At 36.7% G+C, this 17288-nt stretch overlaps 1 protein-coding gene across 1 annotated transcript in view; it reads right to left on the bottom strand.

Annotated features, from left to right (window-relative positions):
* Positions 1–386: 386 nt before the first annotated feature.
* The window catches only part of YWHAQ (tyrosine 3-monooxygenase/tryptophan 5-monooxygenase activation protein theta), a 32171-nt gene continuing 15269 nt past the window's right edge, over positions 387–17288 (bottom strand). Inside the window, exons 3-6 of the mRNA XM_079940277.1 lie at positions 6132–6255; positions 3979–4142; positions 3239–3334; positions 387–1468 (exon numbers count right to left, since the gene is read on the bottom strand). Of these exons, the coding sequence (XP_079796403.1) occupies positions 1409–1468; positions 3239–3334; positions 3979–4142; positions 6132–6255 (444 nt within the window). The 3' untranslated portion in view covers positions 387–1408. The remainder of the gene's footprint in view (positions 1469–3238; positions 3335–3978; positions 4143–6131; positions 6256–17288) is intronic.

The raw sequence follows: 17288 nt of genomic DNA, 5'->3' as shown, positions 1-17288 counted from the left end.
GGTACTCTTAAACTCTGACATTCTGTTTGAATATCCACTGAAACGTAATTCTAACACCAGCCAAAGCATTCACAATCACGTAATTTTAACTTTTCTAGTTTTAAAATGTCCACTTTATTTCATTTAACAGTTAGCTAATATCATTTACATCTAAGGAAGAGAGGGTCCACAAAACTGATCTAAGGTAAAACACTAACTCTTAAGAAATGGAGTCCAATTTTATACAGGTCCAGGCATCCCTAGACAAGTGTATCACAATGCAGAAAAATGGGTACCACTACTCCATTTTACATGAGATAAAAGGGAAGTATCAATAACTTCAGAAAGTAGTAAAGTCACCTGTCCCTTAAAATATGAGTATGTAATTGTTACAAAGCCATAGTAAATGGTTTATAAAATGTAATTTTATTTTATGTTACTCTGTTGTTACATAGGGCATAACATTTTCACAAGGCCTTTTTGGGACTACAGTCGATGATTATTAGCAACATACAATAGTGGTCCAACTCTCTAACAATCACTAGACAAACTGGACACCCTCTCACATGTGCACAAATCTGCATGGAAAAGTACTGAAGTTTTAGACTTGGACTCGTGTACTTTATTTCCCCTTTCTAGTGTATTAAGAAATGACATGCACTTTCATTTGCCAAAAGCAATGCTTGTATTCTGGCAGCAACATGCTACTTCTATTACATCGTAAAGTGAATACCAGAACTACAAAGGCAGGAGGTGTAAGTGAATTTTTATTGGGAAGGGAAGTTGTCAACTTAAACAGCAGCAAATGAAGAATGAATGAGGAAACTCCCTGTTGTCACAGATACGCAAGACCTCCATCATATATGATACAGGAGGCATTTTAATTTGTGACCTCCAGCCTCAAAATGTCAACTGCTTTTCCATTCAATCTAATACTTCTGGATTCCTACCAAAAAGGAATATATTAAGAGGATGGAAAAGTTGCTTTACTGAAAGAAAACCCCCGAAGAAGAGTAAGGGAGGGAATGTAGAAATCAGGAAGTTATGCAGAACACTCTTTAAACTGTAATTAACTACATTTTCATATCTTCACAGTAATACAAAACACAGTCACTTGCAGAACTGGTTCAGATTACTTAAATACCAGATACATTTTTAGTCCTCTACATAAGTGTTTGGAAGTTACTTATGTTTATATGAAATGAAGCTATTAATACTTTTCTACAGCAGTAACTGCACACCAGAAAGGCCAAGACAAACACAAATCAAGGAATGGAGTTTTCCCAAAGCTGCGGTGTGAAAAGACTATAAACAGTTGATTCCATACACATGAATGGGTTTCTTTGCTATAGGAAATCCAAATGGAATAAGGAATGGAGATGAGTAAAAAGGTTTCTTGAGGGGAAGAAGGATGACACCCTGTATGCACTTAGTTCTCTGCCCCTTCTGCCGCATCACATTCTTCTCCTGCACTGTCTGATGTCCATAACTAGAAAAAAAAATCATATTAAGTTACTATTTCTAGATCAATTATTTCAAGTCTTATTATTATATCAGAATGTAATTCTTAGAGCAGTAAATTAAACAATAGAGATTATGACTAAGACTGGAAGTTATATTTCACCAACTCCTCCCAAAGTGTACCCCTGTATTCCTTTCACTGTGCATTTGCAAAATGACAAACACATATACACTATTTGAGTACGTTTTCAAAGCTTACTATAATCTCAGATAAAAACAAGGTAACTAACATCCTTAGAATTTAATGCTCTCTCAATTTCTGGCAGCCCAATGCTCTTTTTAAAAGCACTACTAAAATATAATTTATGAGATTAATAAGGCCAAAACAAATTTTTTGGGGGGTGGGCAGGGACCATGGTCAAAGTCACCATTGCCAAGTACTTGAAGGGCTATCATATAGAAAAAGAAGCAGGCTTACTTTGTATGCTGCAAAGAGTTAAACAGGAGTGAACGATGTTAAGTTACAGGGAAGCAGCATGTGTGCGTGAAGATATGTAGATACGGTTCTTGAATTAGGTAGGATGTTAGTCTCTCTAATTTTAGGATGGAACAATGAAGTGAAAAAGGGAATAGTCAATACTTGTCGACTATGCATAATAATAGTTCACAAAATGGATTTCTATTAGACCAGCACCAAGACACTAGTGGCAATTTTAGCAAAGCTGAAGTCTTAACCTTTAAGTCATTATTAAGATACTAAAATAAAGACAAACAAATATCCCCAAAGAACTCTCTCTGGGAGAGAGAAAACAGAACTAGTTAAAAGATAGCTCCACGTGGGCTTCCCTGGTGGCGCAGTGGTTGAGAGTCTGCCTGCCGATGCAGGGGACACGGGTTCATGCCCCGGTCCGGGAAGATCCCACATGCCGCGGAGCGGCTGGGCCTGTGAGCCATGGCCGCTGAGCCTGCGCGTCCGGAGCCTGTGCTCCACAACGGGAGAGGCCACAACAGTGAGAGCCCCCCCTCCAAAAAAAAGATAGCTCCACGGTGTATCTGGAAAGAGGTTAATTGCTCAGTTTGTTTTTCTTCTATAGAAGCTATTTATGCTGATCATTTTTCTATTGTCACCTCACAACCAGAGGGATTTCTAATGGCTGGGAATGAACTGTCTTCATAATTTCTCTCTTCAGCAAAGTTGAACAGATAGGGTGCTAATGTTAAAATTTTTTTTATCTAGTAGAAGATAAAGCATCAAATCTGGGGGGGGGCGGGAGAACTACATTTATATTAAAAGGTGTATTTCTTCCACATTTTGTCTAAGATTCTGACCTATCCAATTTACTTGAACCTACAAAAGAAGCTAAGTAAAGCTCAACCTGTATTTTTTTCACCATTACTTTTTCCTCCATCCCCTGTCTATACAAGAGGTAGGGAGAAAAACAAAAGAAAAAACAAATTAAAAAAGACAAACTTTCTATATTAACATAATTTATCAACATCTTCATACCAGTCAAATAAAGAGTCAATAATGTTAATATTATGAGTTCCTAAAATCTTAGTACTTTCTCAGGAAGGTCTGATAAAATGCCTATTCAGCTTGAAAATCTGCCTACGAAGAACAGTTGTCCTATACAAAATACTAATACATATTTAATATTTTTATGTAATTTTTATATAATCATTTTCTAAGAGCAAGTGTAGCTCTAATATAGGTGCCCCAAAACACAAGGAGCCTGAATAAAGTATTAATACTTTTGTTCCTGAAAAGGAAATAAAATTAAAAGTATGAAAAACTCACTGTTAGGTTGTCTCTAAGCAACTGCATGATGAGGGTGCTGTCTTTGTATGAATCTTCATTCAGTGTGTCAAGCTCTGCAATGGCCTCATCAAAAGCCTGACAAGTATTAATATCCACGGTAAACAATATTCACATTGACACACACTGGTACTCTATAGTCACAAACCATTTTTATAAAATAGATGAACATCCACTTTATGTTCTATTATCACTTAAAACAAAACTCAATGAAATCACTGCCTCGGATTCTCAGCTTAAGAATTTCTGAGGATGACTAAAACTTATCAAGTTATACATACTTAATCAGTAAACAAGCATTTCTTAGTTCTTTCACAGGACAGACAGCACAGTAGCTATGCCCAATATATTTTTTACAAATAAGAACTAGTATTTATTTGCAAAAACCCCTTGGAACACTTCCATTTTGAAACACTTTGAGGAATGCAGAGATTCTACTGATCAAACCTGGCAGGCATTACTTTCCAATCCTTTACATTTCTCTCATACTTTTTTGATTACTCTGACCAATATGCTCTTTAGACAGATCTTACTGCTTACAACCATAGCTGGGAGAGTAAGATCTTGAGAAGGATGGTGGTAGGTGGTCACGATGGTAAGAAAAAGGAGATATCCAAATAAATGTAGAAATCATCCCTGGATATCCAAGTAAAATACCTAGAAATTAACATGCTTGCTATCTCAAATAACCTAAAGAGGGTATTTCTGGAAACACATCTTACCGTTTTAGCCAGTGTGCAGGCAAGTTCTGGGTTATTAAGGATCTCATAGTAAAATACAGAAAAGTTAAGAGCCAGCCCCAGGCGGATTGGGTGTGTGGGTTGCATCTCTTTCTTGCTTATATCAAAAGCCTCTTGGTAAGCTCCTTGGGAATTATCTATCGTTTCTGTGAAGGGAAAAAAACGAAATAAAAAAGCATGATACTGGAAATATCCACCCAGTATACAGTAATACCTTTAACCTATGCTACTAACTCGGTAGAGCCAGACTTCTCTCTGTAGCCTTCGTTTAAAAGCACAGTAGCAAACCAAAAACATTATCCTGTACTGGGCTATTAAAAAACTAGTTTATAATGTTGCTTGTTTATAATCAGCTTAATAAAAAAAACATGAGACAGTGTATCAGGTTTTTCATCTCTGGGGCTAAAACACTTTTCTTCTTTCATGTCTTTTAATTTTATTACCTGAAAATGCAGCAATTATAAACAATTTGATATATGTCAATAATATCTCAATAAAACTTGAAAAAAATCAGCGGCAATATCCCTTCCCACAATAATGGAAGCATTTTACAAAGATCATCACCACCAAAATCTCTATTTTTGTGACTTATCTGTAGAAATAACACTGACCCTCGGTATCAACATGTATTATGTGAAAGGCAATATAAAAGCACCAGTATATAGATCAAAATCTGCTGACCAGAGTTTGATTACTGGCTTAATAAAAATGTCACCTTCCTGAACAAAATGTTCAGGAAGAACTACCAGCACTAATCTGATTATATCATGTTTTGAAAAGGTTAGGTTTTCTGAATGAGGCCATTGGGCCCATTACAGCTCTAGAAGGACTGACCTAACAGAAATCAAGTTATCCCTTTAAAGCCCAAATATGTGCCTTTCCTCCTTCTTCTTCAATGGCACATTCACTGATCTAAACATAGCTGGTATGGCCCTCACATTTAACTAAGGAGCTCTTGGTGTCCAGCACATAAGGAGGCATTACAATGAGAGTTCTAAAGCGTCTCAGCATCTAGACTTTGTAAATACAGACTATTTACAAATCCCAGACTACTGGAGTGTTCTACGTATAGGACAAGAAAATCCCAATGAGCCAGAAAGGGTCAGATCAGATTAATGCTGGGGCTATGGCCCAATCTCCCAAAGATATCCCTTTGACTAGTTGACGTTTAAATGTTCAGTCCTGTGCAAATATCTGTCACATTCAATTTTGCTTATCATTATGGCAACAGAAATTATATATTGATAACACAACAGTTTAGTATACAGATTCTATTACAGCAAGGTACAAAAGTTTTCTCTTTATATTTTCAATTACACTAATTTTGGGGATGCTAAAACTGTCTCACTTTTAGTAACTCTCTGAGAGAGAGGAAGAGGAGGCTGTAATAACCATTTGTGGGGCATGCCCTTTTTGGATAGGGTAAAATGACGAACAAAATAATAAACTTATTGGAAAAAAAATAAGGACTTAAGTGATACTTCTACCCAGACTTGCTTCTACCTAGACTAGCAGGCACATGCACAATATACTACCGTACACTCAGCTACCAATACTCCAGGAGACTGAGTTCACTGCTAATAAATTTACTTTGACTGTTTTACAATCAAGTTAGGAAATCAGGTTACTCTTTTCCCCATAGCTGTGTTTTCTGTGATAAATTATATACCAGCAATAAAACTCTCATCTGACCTCTCCTCCTCAGAAATCTGGTTATGTGTAATTAGTAGTCAATGTTATGATCCCTCAAAATAGGTAGTAATTAATAAATTAATATGTCAAGTAGAAAAAGTACAATGTCCTGTTTCTACTCTACATGTAATTTCCAGTTATCTTAAGTTTCAAGATACAAGATGCTGAAGACCATGTGACACAACAGAATCACCCAAAGCATATGCAAAGAACTCTGGGGCTAAAAATATGGTGAACCAAATTCTAAAGCCTAAAAGATTAAGCCTGTTTTTAATAATATCTTATCAGGTTATAATCAGAGAGTTTATGAGTTTAATTTTTTATAAAGAGCACATAATGTAAAGTCATAACTGTTTTCATGTTTGAGAATGTAAGGTAACATTATAAATTTATCCTCCCTCTCTTTTATACTTTAGCTTTACCCATAAACCAAATACACTTACGTTTCCGATCATCACCACAAGCAACTTCAGCAAGGTACCGGAAGTAATCTCCCTTCATCTTCAGATAGAAGACCTTACTCTCTGGATTAGTTGCATTGGCTATTAAATACTTATCCAACAATTCCTGAAAGAAATAAGTTAAAACATTAGGTACTAGCAAAAATAACTGCCATAGTAACTCCACACCATACCACCCTGGATTGGAAACATGGCTAGAGAGCAGGGGTCAGGTGGTTGCCATTAGTTGAATGCTCTGGGGTCATAGCAAGTCATAATTTCTAATGGTAGAGCTATATCACATCAAACACTAATTAGAAAGAGCCTGTCTGTCCACTCATCCACTCACTGAAGCAAGCATTTCCTGATACCTGCTAGGTGCTAGGCACTGTATTTGACCAGAGGGGAAATAAGGTCCTTGCCCTCAAAGAGTTCACAGTCTAATAAGAGGTAAGTATACCATTAACAGTACAGATATGTGAATAAGGGGCTATGGAAGCACAGAGAGGGAATGTCTAGCTTTGTTGGTGATGATCACTGTAAAGACAGGCTTCCCTGGGGAAGGGATATTTGCCTTGTCAAGAAGTAACAGAAGGAATGCAGCAGTTAGAAAACAAGGATGTGCAGTTTTAGGGAGGGGAAATGAAATGTTTAAGACATCAAATATGAAGAAGAGTGTAATCACAGAGTAAGTAAGTCATCACGGCCCAGAGTAGGGCTACTCAGTGTCCTCTGCGACCAGCGCTCATCCAAAAACAGGGTGAGTCTAGGGGTTGAGAGCAAGTGGCCTAAAAACTTACCTAGCAATGTGACAGTCATGTCTATCAAATACAACTATTTTTAAAAATTAGGTTAGTATTTAAGTATGTCTTTTATCCCTCACTTCATACCAAGAAATGTCCACTTGATCCAATGAGCTAGTGCCTCTCAAACTGAGATATTTGTACAAGGTGTGCCCAGGAGTATTAAAAAGTCACAAAAAATGAATATGATAGACACCTTCTTGGATTATCAATTTTACTTGATGCTAAGTAATTTAAAAATCTTTTTGTAATAAGAAACTTTATGGTGAATAAAATTTGGGGGGAGTAAAATCAACAAATAGATACTAAAGAAGTAGAATATGGTTTAGAAAATGTAGTTTTAACTCAAGAGCTTTCTTGCTGTTTATCTGAATAAAAAGAACCTAAACAAAATGCAATGATTATATGCATATTATTTTAAAGAAAATAAACAGAGAAACATTTTAAATCCTTAAATTTAATGAAAAATATGTTTAGGTTAAAAAAATATATTTTAAAAGGGTCTGAAGCTCAGGGGAAGTTAAACTTAGTATTACACTAAAATTACCTAATGAAGCCCCAGAAATTTATACGTTATAAAAGTGGCAAGTATCAAAAGTGTGGCTTACATCTGCAAAGCCGCTGAGCCAAGAAGGGAAGAAATAGATGGGCTACACCCAAACACTAAAGCCAAATGAAAATAAATGCTGCTTCTGCACCGTCATACTCTTAAGTGGGAAAAGAACTGAAGGATCATGTTGTAAGAGTTTCTCCTGCTCACCATCACCAATACAATTATAATGGTTATTTATTAAAATAAACTTGAGGAAAACTCTTTCCCAGAATCTTACAAAATCATACTACTTTAAATTTTTCCTCTAATACCATTTTTACATATCATGGATGACTTCCAATTTTAAAACTATTTCTATGGAACACCTGAATTTAGGGGGTTTCTGGGGAGGAAGTGGGGGGCAATGGTGAGACAGCCACAAAAACATTCACAAAGCTTCTAAACGTCAAACTGACTCAGTCATCTCTATCTTAAAAAAAAAAATAATTTAAACAAGAGTAGATTCTGAGAAGCAGTATCAAATAATGCAAACACAGTATTATACTGCGGGAACCAACACCCCTGGCTTAAATCCAAACTAACGAACTACAATGTAAAATGGAAGGGCCTCTCACTTTTCTTTTACTCGCAAGTAAGTCAGGCAGTTAATATGAGATCCCATAGAGGATCTCCAAAACAGTGCCAGCACCAGCTCTGGTACAGACAGTATTTACAATTAAAAAAAAAAGCTACTTGGAACATTTAAGACCTAGTACTTTATGATTAAATGTGGCAGAAATGTGGTAGCAGGGGCTGAGAAAAGTCTGACTGACTAGAATGAGGACTTGGGGAGAGGAGAGGAATGTGATTCTAGCTCTCATCCCCGCTCAGTCACTTGAGCCAGATGTGGGGATGCTCATGAGGACTCTCTTATTGGCACAATGGCCTTCCAAGGATTTGGAAAGCTGCTAAACAGCTACTGCACCGGTTTACACAGCCACTTATAAGCTAACTGTAAACTTTTCCCTTCTAAAATTATTAACTTTGATCACTAGTTTGCATATAGCCATTACGTACGATTTACAGTGTTGGCTTTTATAAAGTGACTTGTGCATTACTTCCATCCTGGAGTTTCAGCCAGGTATCATGGTTCTTTGTCAGATGCCACTAGCTCTCTGTGAAGGAAACAACAGGTACAGAATAATTCTGTCTTTCCATGTGCTATCAGTAGTAGCGATGTAGATTTTAGCCCAATTAAAAGACAATGGATTCTGTTTCATGTCTTACCAAAACGATTTACGGCTGTATCAGGTATTACATCAATACCAGTTATTAATTATTAATACCACATAGAATAAAGGCTATAAATACTTAAGGTATATAGAGCCTAGGTGCACAATTTTTTGTTAAAAAAATTAAATTATAAAAAAGACTCTGGGCTTCCCTGGTGGGGCAGTGGTTGAGAGTCCACCTGCCAATGCAAGGGACGCGGGTTCGTGCCCCAGTCCGGGAAGATCCCACATGCCGCGGAACGGCTGGGCCCGTGAGCCATGGCCGCTGAGCCTGCGCATCCGGAGCCTGTGCTCCGCAACGGGAGAGGCCACAACAGTGAGAGGCCCGCGTACAGCAAAAAAAAAAAAAAAAAAAAAAAAAAAAAAAGACTCAATACAGGTCAGAGAGTAAAAACCAAAATGACAAGTGGCTCCCTGGAATAAGAAAATCTTCCCAGATAAGGTCATTGATAAGAAGTCAGGAGAGAGGAAGGGAATCAATTTTTAACATTAATGTAGTTAAAAGTTCCTCCACTAATTCCCCCTTTACATTATTCTTGTCAATTAAGCAGGAGATCCCCTTTGTAACGCTTCAACCAGCAAATTTTATGATCCTGGGAGGCTTGGAGAACTAAGATTGGGGCTCCCTTCAGTGTTGAGTGTTACCCGATTGAGAGGCAGAATGCAAGAAGTACATTCCTTTTTGAGAATCTGAGAGATCTGTGAAGAAGTCAGGGCACTTACTACCCAAAATTACAAGATGCACTAGTAACAAAACATTCTAGACGAAAGAAACTCAAATACAAGCAAAGTCAGAGGAAAAAATATAAGGTATTATTATACAGGTCGTTTTTGGAGATGCTAAAGGACCTCAGAATAAGCTTAATCTCAGAAAAATAGGATGGGAATAACAATAAAAAGGATTACATCATAAAAGCAGTAAAGAACTATGCAAGAAATGAAATTGTGAGAAATAACAGTGATGTAAATTTAGTATAGTAATTATTCCTCTTCAACCCAAAACCTTAGAGAAAAGGTTAGGAAGAATAACAAAACTCCAGTACTAACTCTATCTCTAGGAGTGAATTATGTTTACATACAATAATCCTACCATCACTTCCACAGCTTTTCCAAGACAATTAATTTACCTTCAGTGGTAAGAGTCCATGTGTGGCATTCAACAAACGAATACTTTTATCTTAAATTCATTTATAAGTGATTTGTTTTATAGACAAAATAAGCTGCTCTTCTTCCTCATTATATAGCTTATTCTTTATATACCAAACTGATTTTTTTTTCCAAACTGATTTTTTTTAAGAGAGCAGGTAACCAATGAAGAGCCTTGAAATACAAACAAAATAATCAACAGGAAACAAAAAATGTTCTAAGGATTTTCAATTTCCTATCAGCTTACTGAAATTCATTAAATAAAACACTATTAACATGTTCAATCTCTAACTTTATGGCACATATACTAGTCACTATCTGTATACTTTTATCTGTTTAAGCAGCACACATTACCATAAAAGATTACATTATTCATTCAACAAATATATGTGTTCAGTATGTGCCACGCCCTATTCTAACCACTCTTCCATGTATTATTTACATATAAGAACCATTATGATAATTTTACAAGTGAATAAAATCACCTAGGAATCAAGAAACTTACAAAAAGTCATATTATTAATTAAATGGGGCTAGAATCTGAAAATAAAGCTAGCATTCTTAGCACTACCCTATAAAATAATGGAGCATATCTATGAGAGATGAGGCTTTGGCCTTAAGTTGTTTAATTAGTAAAGCAAACAAAAGAATTAATATAGGGACTTCCCTGGTGGCGCAGTGGTTGACAATCCGCCTGCCAATGCAGGGGACACAGATTCAAGCCCTGGTCCTGGAAGATCCCACATGCCGTGGAGCAACTAAGCCCATGCGCCACAACTACTGAGCCTGTGCTCTAGAGCCCGTGAGCCACAACTACTAAGCCCGTGTGCCACAACTACTGAAGCCCAGGCACCTAGAGCCCGTGCTCCGCAACAAGAGAAGCCACCGCGTTGAGAAGCCTGCGCACCTCAACAAAGAACGGCTCCCGCTCACCACAACTAGAGAAAGCCTGCGCGCAGCAACGAGGACCCTATGCATACATACATACATACATACATACATACATAAATTTATATTAAAAAAAGAATTAATATAGTACATAGGGTAACATAACTATTCAACAAATGGAACATTTATCTAATGGTAAGAGCTAAATTTTTCTAACATCCCAACTTCAAGTATTATATATAGTACAAAGAACCACTGACATGTAGGAAGAATAAAGTCTCTAGACAATAACTAACTCTTAATTAGGTTTTAACTCCAAGAGACCAAAATCAAAGAAAAATTCAATACTCAAGAAGGAAGTCATATTTCATCCAGAAAATTCTATTGCATTTTACAAACAGGCAGAAAGCATGGAGGAAGAAAACAGTCCAAGGCACAGAGCCCATGGCATAGGAAAAGGCACAATTGCACAAACAGGTAGAACGTCACTGAAGACAGTAAAATCTTTTTAAAACAAAAAGAAATAAGTAGAAAAAAAAAACTTTCCAAACCAGCAAAAGTACATTTTAAAAAGGAACCAAATTTCACAATTGAACCTCAGTGGAATGAATGCTGGACCAAACATCTGGTTCTAGAGTCTCCATCTAGAGCAAGTTCCTTAGTTTAATTTCTTCTATAAAATAATCAAAATATTTTCTAGTTTTAATAATCTATGCTAATTCTAAGGTATTAAATCAAAGGAGCAACCTGTTAAGCAGAGCAACTTCTAGATGAAAATGTTTCCTTAATATTTTTCATTCACAAAATTCTGTATATCGTATGTTAAGTATTTAGCACAGTGCCTACCACAGAGTAAGACTCGTTATTTGTCAAATGAACATTAACCATGACATGGCAACATACTGAAATGGATGCAACAGCAAGAGAATTTCACATGTATTATAGGGCTTAAGATGGCACAGGGCTTTTCTTGAATTATTTGTTTTTGTAATTATTTTTATCAAAGTAATAATGTACAACAGTTAATTAACTACCACTCTCAAATTTCTGAAAAAGGAAAAAAGAAATCTCCCCCATTCTGTTCTCACTGTTTCACTCCTTCAGCATTTTTTTTTTTTTGAAAAATCATGATCTCATACTGATATATCCAGAATTCAAATTCAACCTCACAGGATTCTTCTTCCCTTACTTGTATCTTCTTTTCACACACAATAAGACTCTGGTTTCCATTAAAATAATACATAATACTGTCCATCACCTAAAACTCAAAAGTGAAAAACAAAGTTTCTCTCCCTTCCTTGGATCCTGAGCCAGCCAGTTCTTCCCCTCCCAAGGTAACCATCATCACCAGTTTCTTGTATGTTCTTCCAGATATTTTAAACATTTAAAATCCACGTACATTCCCCCTCCCTCATGTTAGCATACTACATACATTGTTCTACACCTTGCCTTTTCCATGTAATAATCCCTCGGAGATCATTCCATATTCATACGTTTATAACTGCCTCATGTTATAGAACACTGAACAGTATTATGTATGTCCACTGTATGGGCATACCATGATTATTTAGTTTCCTCTGATGAACATTTAAGTTGCTTCAAATCTGTTGATATTTCCAACAATGTGCCAAATGTACATTTGATCCTTGGAAGACAGATGTTTAACTGTCCTTCCTTGGGGCAATTTCAATTTACATCCCCATTAGCAATGTGTAAGTGTTCCAATTTCTCAACATCCTTCTGAACCCAAGGTATTATCATTTTTTATCTTTTCCAATTTAATAAGGAAAAACATCTTACTACGGTTTTATTTGCAGTTTTCTTTAAACAGTATGTTTATATCCTTTGCCATTTTCCCAGTGAGTTTTTTCCCTTACTGATATGTAGGGATATATGTTAATGATATTAGTCCATTTTCCAGATGTATCTCATATAACTTCATGTACTTAAAGATTCTGTCTGGGACTTCCCTGGTTGCACAGTGGTTAAGACTCCAAGCTCCCAATGCAGGGGGCCCGGGTTCGATCCCTGGTCAGGGAACTAGATCCCATGTGCATGCCGCAACTAAAGATCCCGCGTGCCGCAAGTAAGACCCGGAGCAGCCAAGTAAATAAGTAAATTAAATAAATAAATATTAAACAATAAAGACTCTGCCTAGCAGTAAAACTGCATTTATTAATATTTTTCTGTTACATTAAATCAGATCTAATATTACCAACATTTCTGACAAATGTGAGAAGCACAAGTTAATGTAACTATTCGATTTTAGCACAAATACACGAACCGAAGACTTTTAATTGAAATACAAGTCCGAATGTGTTTTTAGGTATTGTCTACCTCACCAGATGAAATAGTAACACATATTAAATGTTACCTGAATAGCAGTGTATCAGATTAACACACACACACACACACACACACACACACACACACACACACCCCTCTAACTCACTCTTGTATGGAGTATTTAAGAAATTTATGACTCTTCACCTTAAAATAGATGGGTAGAAACATGATTTCTGGTTGTGGCAATACAGTAAGACCAAGCAGACTTTCCCGTCTAAAAATAATCAAAAATGCTAAACAGAATAGAAGAAAAAATTACAGCAAAGCTCCAAAGGAAGGAAGGGGAGATATTCAAGTGCTAGATAGGAAGAGGAAATGAAGTTAGAGCAAAAAAGTAAAAACTTACAACACAATGACAGTGATGTGTAAGGGGTAAGGACCCTAGAAAAACTGTGTCTATCACTGCTGAGAAGTACCAAGAAAGCTATTTCCTGGGCTTTTGGGGGTGTGGGTGGATGTGGGTGTCGTCCCCCATGAAACACTGAAACCCAAATGCATGTTCTGTGCAGGTGCTCTTCAAATTTTTATTTCATACATGATGTGTGAGTCCACGAGCTGAAAATCTGTAAAAGTGGGCCGAGGCTTAGTGTGCCCAGCAGAAACAAATCATCAAAACCACTTCCATAATCCAAGGCACACACACAAGTTCCACAGGAAAAACTACATCTGAATTTTTAAAAATAACAAAACTAATCAAGGGACAGATCCACCATGAGGGATCAGCAGACAAACAGATGGTTAGTACCCAAGAGCTTAAAAAGTGAAACACCGTGTAATAAAACATAAGTATATTAAAAAGGTCTAAAGACTCTTTTAAAGAATCCTTTAAAGATATGTATTTTAATATTTATGGATTAAATGGATGACGCCCAGGACTGGCTTCAAAATAATGGGTGTGTGTGTGTTGGGGATATAAACAAAACAAAATTTACAATTGCTAGAGCAGGGTAATGGGTACATGGGGGGTTATTATAGCATTCTCTTTATTTTTGTTAAGTTTGAAAATTTTCTTGATTAAAACAACCCAAAACAGAAGTCCAGACAAAGAACAGGATACAGTGAATTAAGAAAAAGTAGCTTGGAGGTGGGGGAGAGAGCTTTTAGAATTAAAAGAAGAAAAAAAAAAAAAAGTAAAACAGAAGGCATATTTGAGGAAACGCCACAGAACACAGAACTAACAAGATGAAACAAGTGTGGATAAGTCAAAAGATGCAAGTAGAAAGAGATGTCTAAGATATGTCTAAGGTAATATGCAACAGGAATTCCAGGAGAAAACAGAAAGAATGAGGAAGAGACGTTATGTAGAGCTAATGGCTGAGATTCTCCCAGTTACGAATATAAATAATCTTCAAAGTGGAAAAGCACACTAAATCCCAAGCAAAATAAAATAAAAATAAATTCATACCTAGACCATCATGGCAAAATTGCAGAATGTCAAAGACAAGAAAATTCTTAAAAGCAACCAGAGAAATGACATGTTACCTATAAAGGAAGAAACAACAGTATGACTGACAGTTGATTTTTCATCAGAAAACAATCAAGTATCTTCAAAGTGAGGAGAAAAACAACTGTCAGCTAGAATTCCAAAACCAATTAAAGTACCACATAAAAGCAGGAGCAAAACAAAGACATTTCCAGACAAAGACAGAAGTTCCCACTCAGACCTTTACTGGAAAAACCTTTTTAGAGTTGCAAAGGAAGGAGTAATGGAATAAAAGAGAAGTCACCAAGTAGAATAATTACAGCAACTACAATACTGAGTAAATGGAAAATTCCTGGTCATAATCTATGAAAACAACTCTTCCAAAACTGTAACAACACAGAAGTATTACAAGATGCTGAATAACAATACATGTGTGATACTTCATGTTTGCAGAGCATAGTATTTCAGATTATTTAAAAGGACAAAAGTTCTTTCGTATTAAGTATGTGCAAAGGATTGAGTTGGCTAGTGAAGAACAAGTGTTTTCCTCCCCTCTTTTAAAGGATTAACTAAATTTTTAAGGATAGTTAATGTGCTCCCTTCCTCCCTTCTTTAATCCAACAAGTGTCTGTCTTTAAGAGACTACACTTTCTAAAAATCTGACAATTAACTATGAAAATGCAATCTGCTACTAGGAGGAAATGTTTCATTAGAATAATCATGGATCTCAACTACTTCTACAGCTCACTATCCATTTTTAAGGTAACTGACAAGATGTGGGTTCATTTTAGATATTTCTTGGCAGGACTTCAGCCAATTATCTACATGCTGATTACTCACAAATCTGCCCTTTACCTGGCTGGGCAATTTACTTTTGCAGCTCATACCTCAGTTTACTGTTAAAAAGAGTTAATGACAATCCCTACTTCTCAGCAGCCTGATGTGAAGACTGAATGACTCAATACAAATTACTTAGAACACTGTTTGGTACACAAACCTCCATCACCACGCACCACAACACAAGTCTTTCTCTTAAACACCAGGCAAGGTGCTCCTATTTGTATTTATTGACACCTGGATGGGCCACTGGCCCTTTAAACTTTACTCATCTAAAATATATTAAATTTGCCTTCCTAATACAATCTGCTGTTGATTCTCCTCCCCTACTCAATTTTCTGTCTTAGGAAAGAAAAGCCCTCAGTTGCCCTAGTTAGAAACCTGGGTGTTATCCTAATGCTTCTTTGGCCTCGCTCCCCTGGTCCCCCATATTTATAGTCACCCAAGCCTGTGGATGTAATTTTTTCCAAGTCAAGGCTTTGGAAACCTTCTCGAAGAAACAGAGTATACTTTGGGAACACACATCTCCCTGCTCTTAACTATAAACCACTGAAGGAAAAGACTTTATTTTGTCTATAATACATACATATATGTATTTGTATAGCAAATTAATAGGAATGCAAGACTTGACTCTAATCCTACAGTATGTAAAGTAAATCTACTTTACAAATAAGGATGAGTCAGTCAGAAAGAACAGTGCTAAGAGGCATGGAAACAGAAAAGGGTTACAGACATTGAAGGAAAAGGATCCAATATACAGTCATAATCAGGAAGTTGCTTATATGGAGGGCCAACCCTATCCATTGTACTACATCATTTTATGGAAGGGACTTGAGCATCTGCAGATTTTGGTACCCTTGGGGGCTTCTGGAATCATTCCCCCTTGGATACAAAGGGCTAACTGCATAGTCTAGGGGAGTGTGAATCACAGTCAATCAACCACCGATTCATCCATGCCCTACCCTGGAGATGATGGCCATTAAACACCTGAAAAGCCATCCACTTCTCTTGTTATAATGCCACATTACTAAGCAACTCCCTCATTATGACTTGATTCCTATGTGAGTCTACTTGCCTCCTGAATGAGATCTTACTGGTCACGCCAACACAAGTACTTCAATCTCTGTGCTAGTTATTCCTCACTGTAAATGAATAAACTAATATTCTTGGTTTTATATATCAGTCACACGAGCTTGATTACTGTGGATCTATCCCCGAAAAATAGCTCAATTCTGGTGTTTTTGAGTCAAAAAGGCTAAAGGTCATACTACAAATTGCAATAAACTCACGGAGGTAATGCATCCCCTGCCACTACCCCATCCACAATCCCAACTTCTCCGTAGTGTGACACGGCTAAGTATTCGTATATATTTTGAAATATGAATAGCCACTAGACCTCAATATGCCTTAAACAGGAAATTTATTTCCAAACCTGTTTCTATATTTATATTGCTTATTTCTACTAATTATCCCACCATCTTCCTACCTCCTAGCCACCCAGCCTCATCACCACAACCTTTGACTTTTCACTCCCCATTTCCCATCCTACCACCAGCTGTTAAGCCCTACTGACTGTACCTCTGTACTAGTATTCTGATCTATCCTTTCAGTCTCATTCCTATTTCTATTACCCAGAATTAACCATATCATTTCACTTCAACTAATCCAATGACCTAACTGATCTACCAGGTTTTAGGCTTTCTTCTTTCTCTAATCCATTTTATATCCTGCTACAAGATTAACCATAAATTCTGGACATGTTAATCCCATGCTCAAAAAATCCCCATGGCTGTTAAAGAATAAACTTAAAGCCTAGCACTCATGGTCCTTCAGGATTAGACTCTAAACCTAGAGCTTTCAACTAATATAAGTGATAAAGAAGTACTGATCCCC

Source organism: Stenella coeruleoalba (assembly GCF_951394435.1).
Source record: "Stenella coeruleoalba genome assembly, chromosome: 13".
Lineage (NCBI taxonomy): Eukaryota > Metazoa > Chordata > Mammalia > Artiodactyla > Delphinidae > Stenella > Stenella coeruleoalba.
The sequence above is the reverse complement of the archived record's forward strand: the minus strand, read 5'-3'. Positions and strand labels throughout refer to the sequence as shown.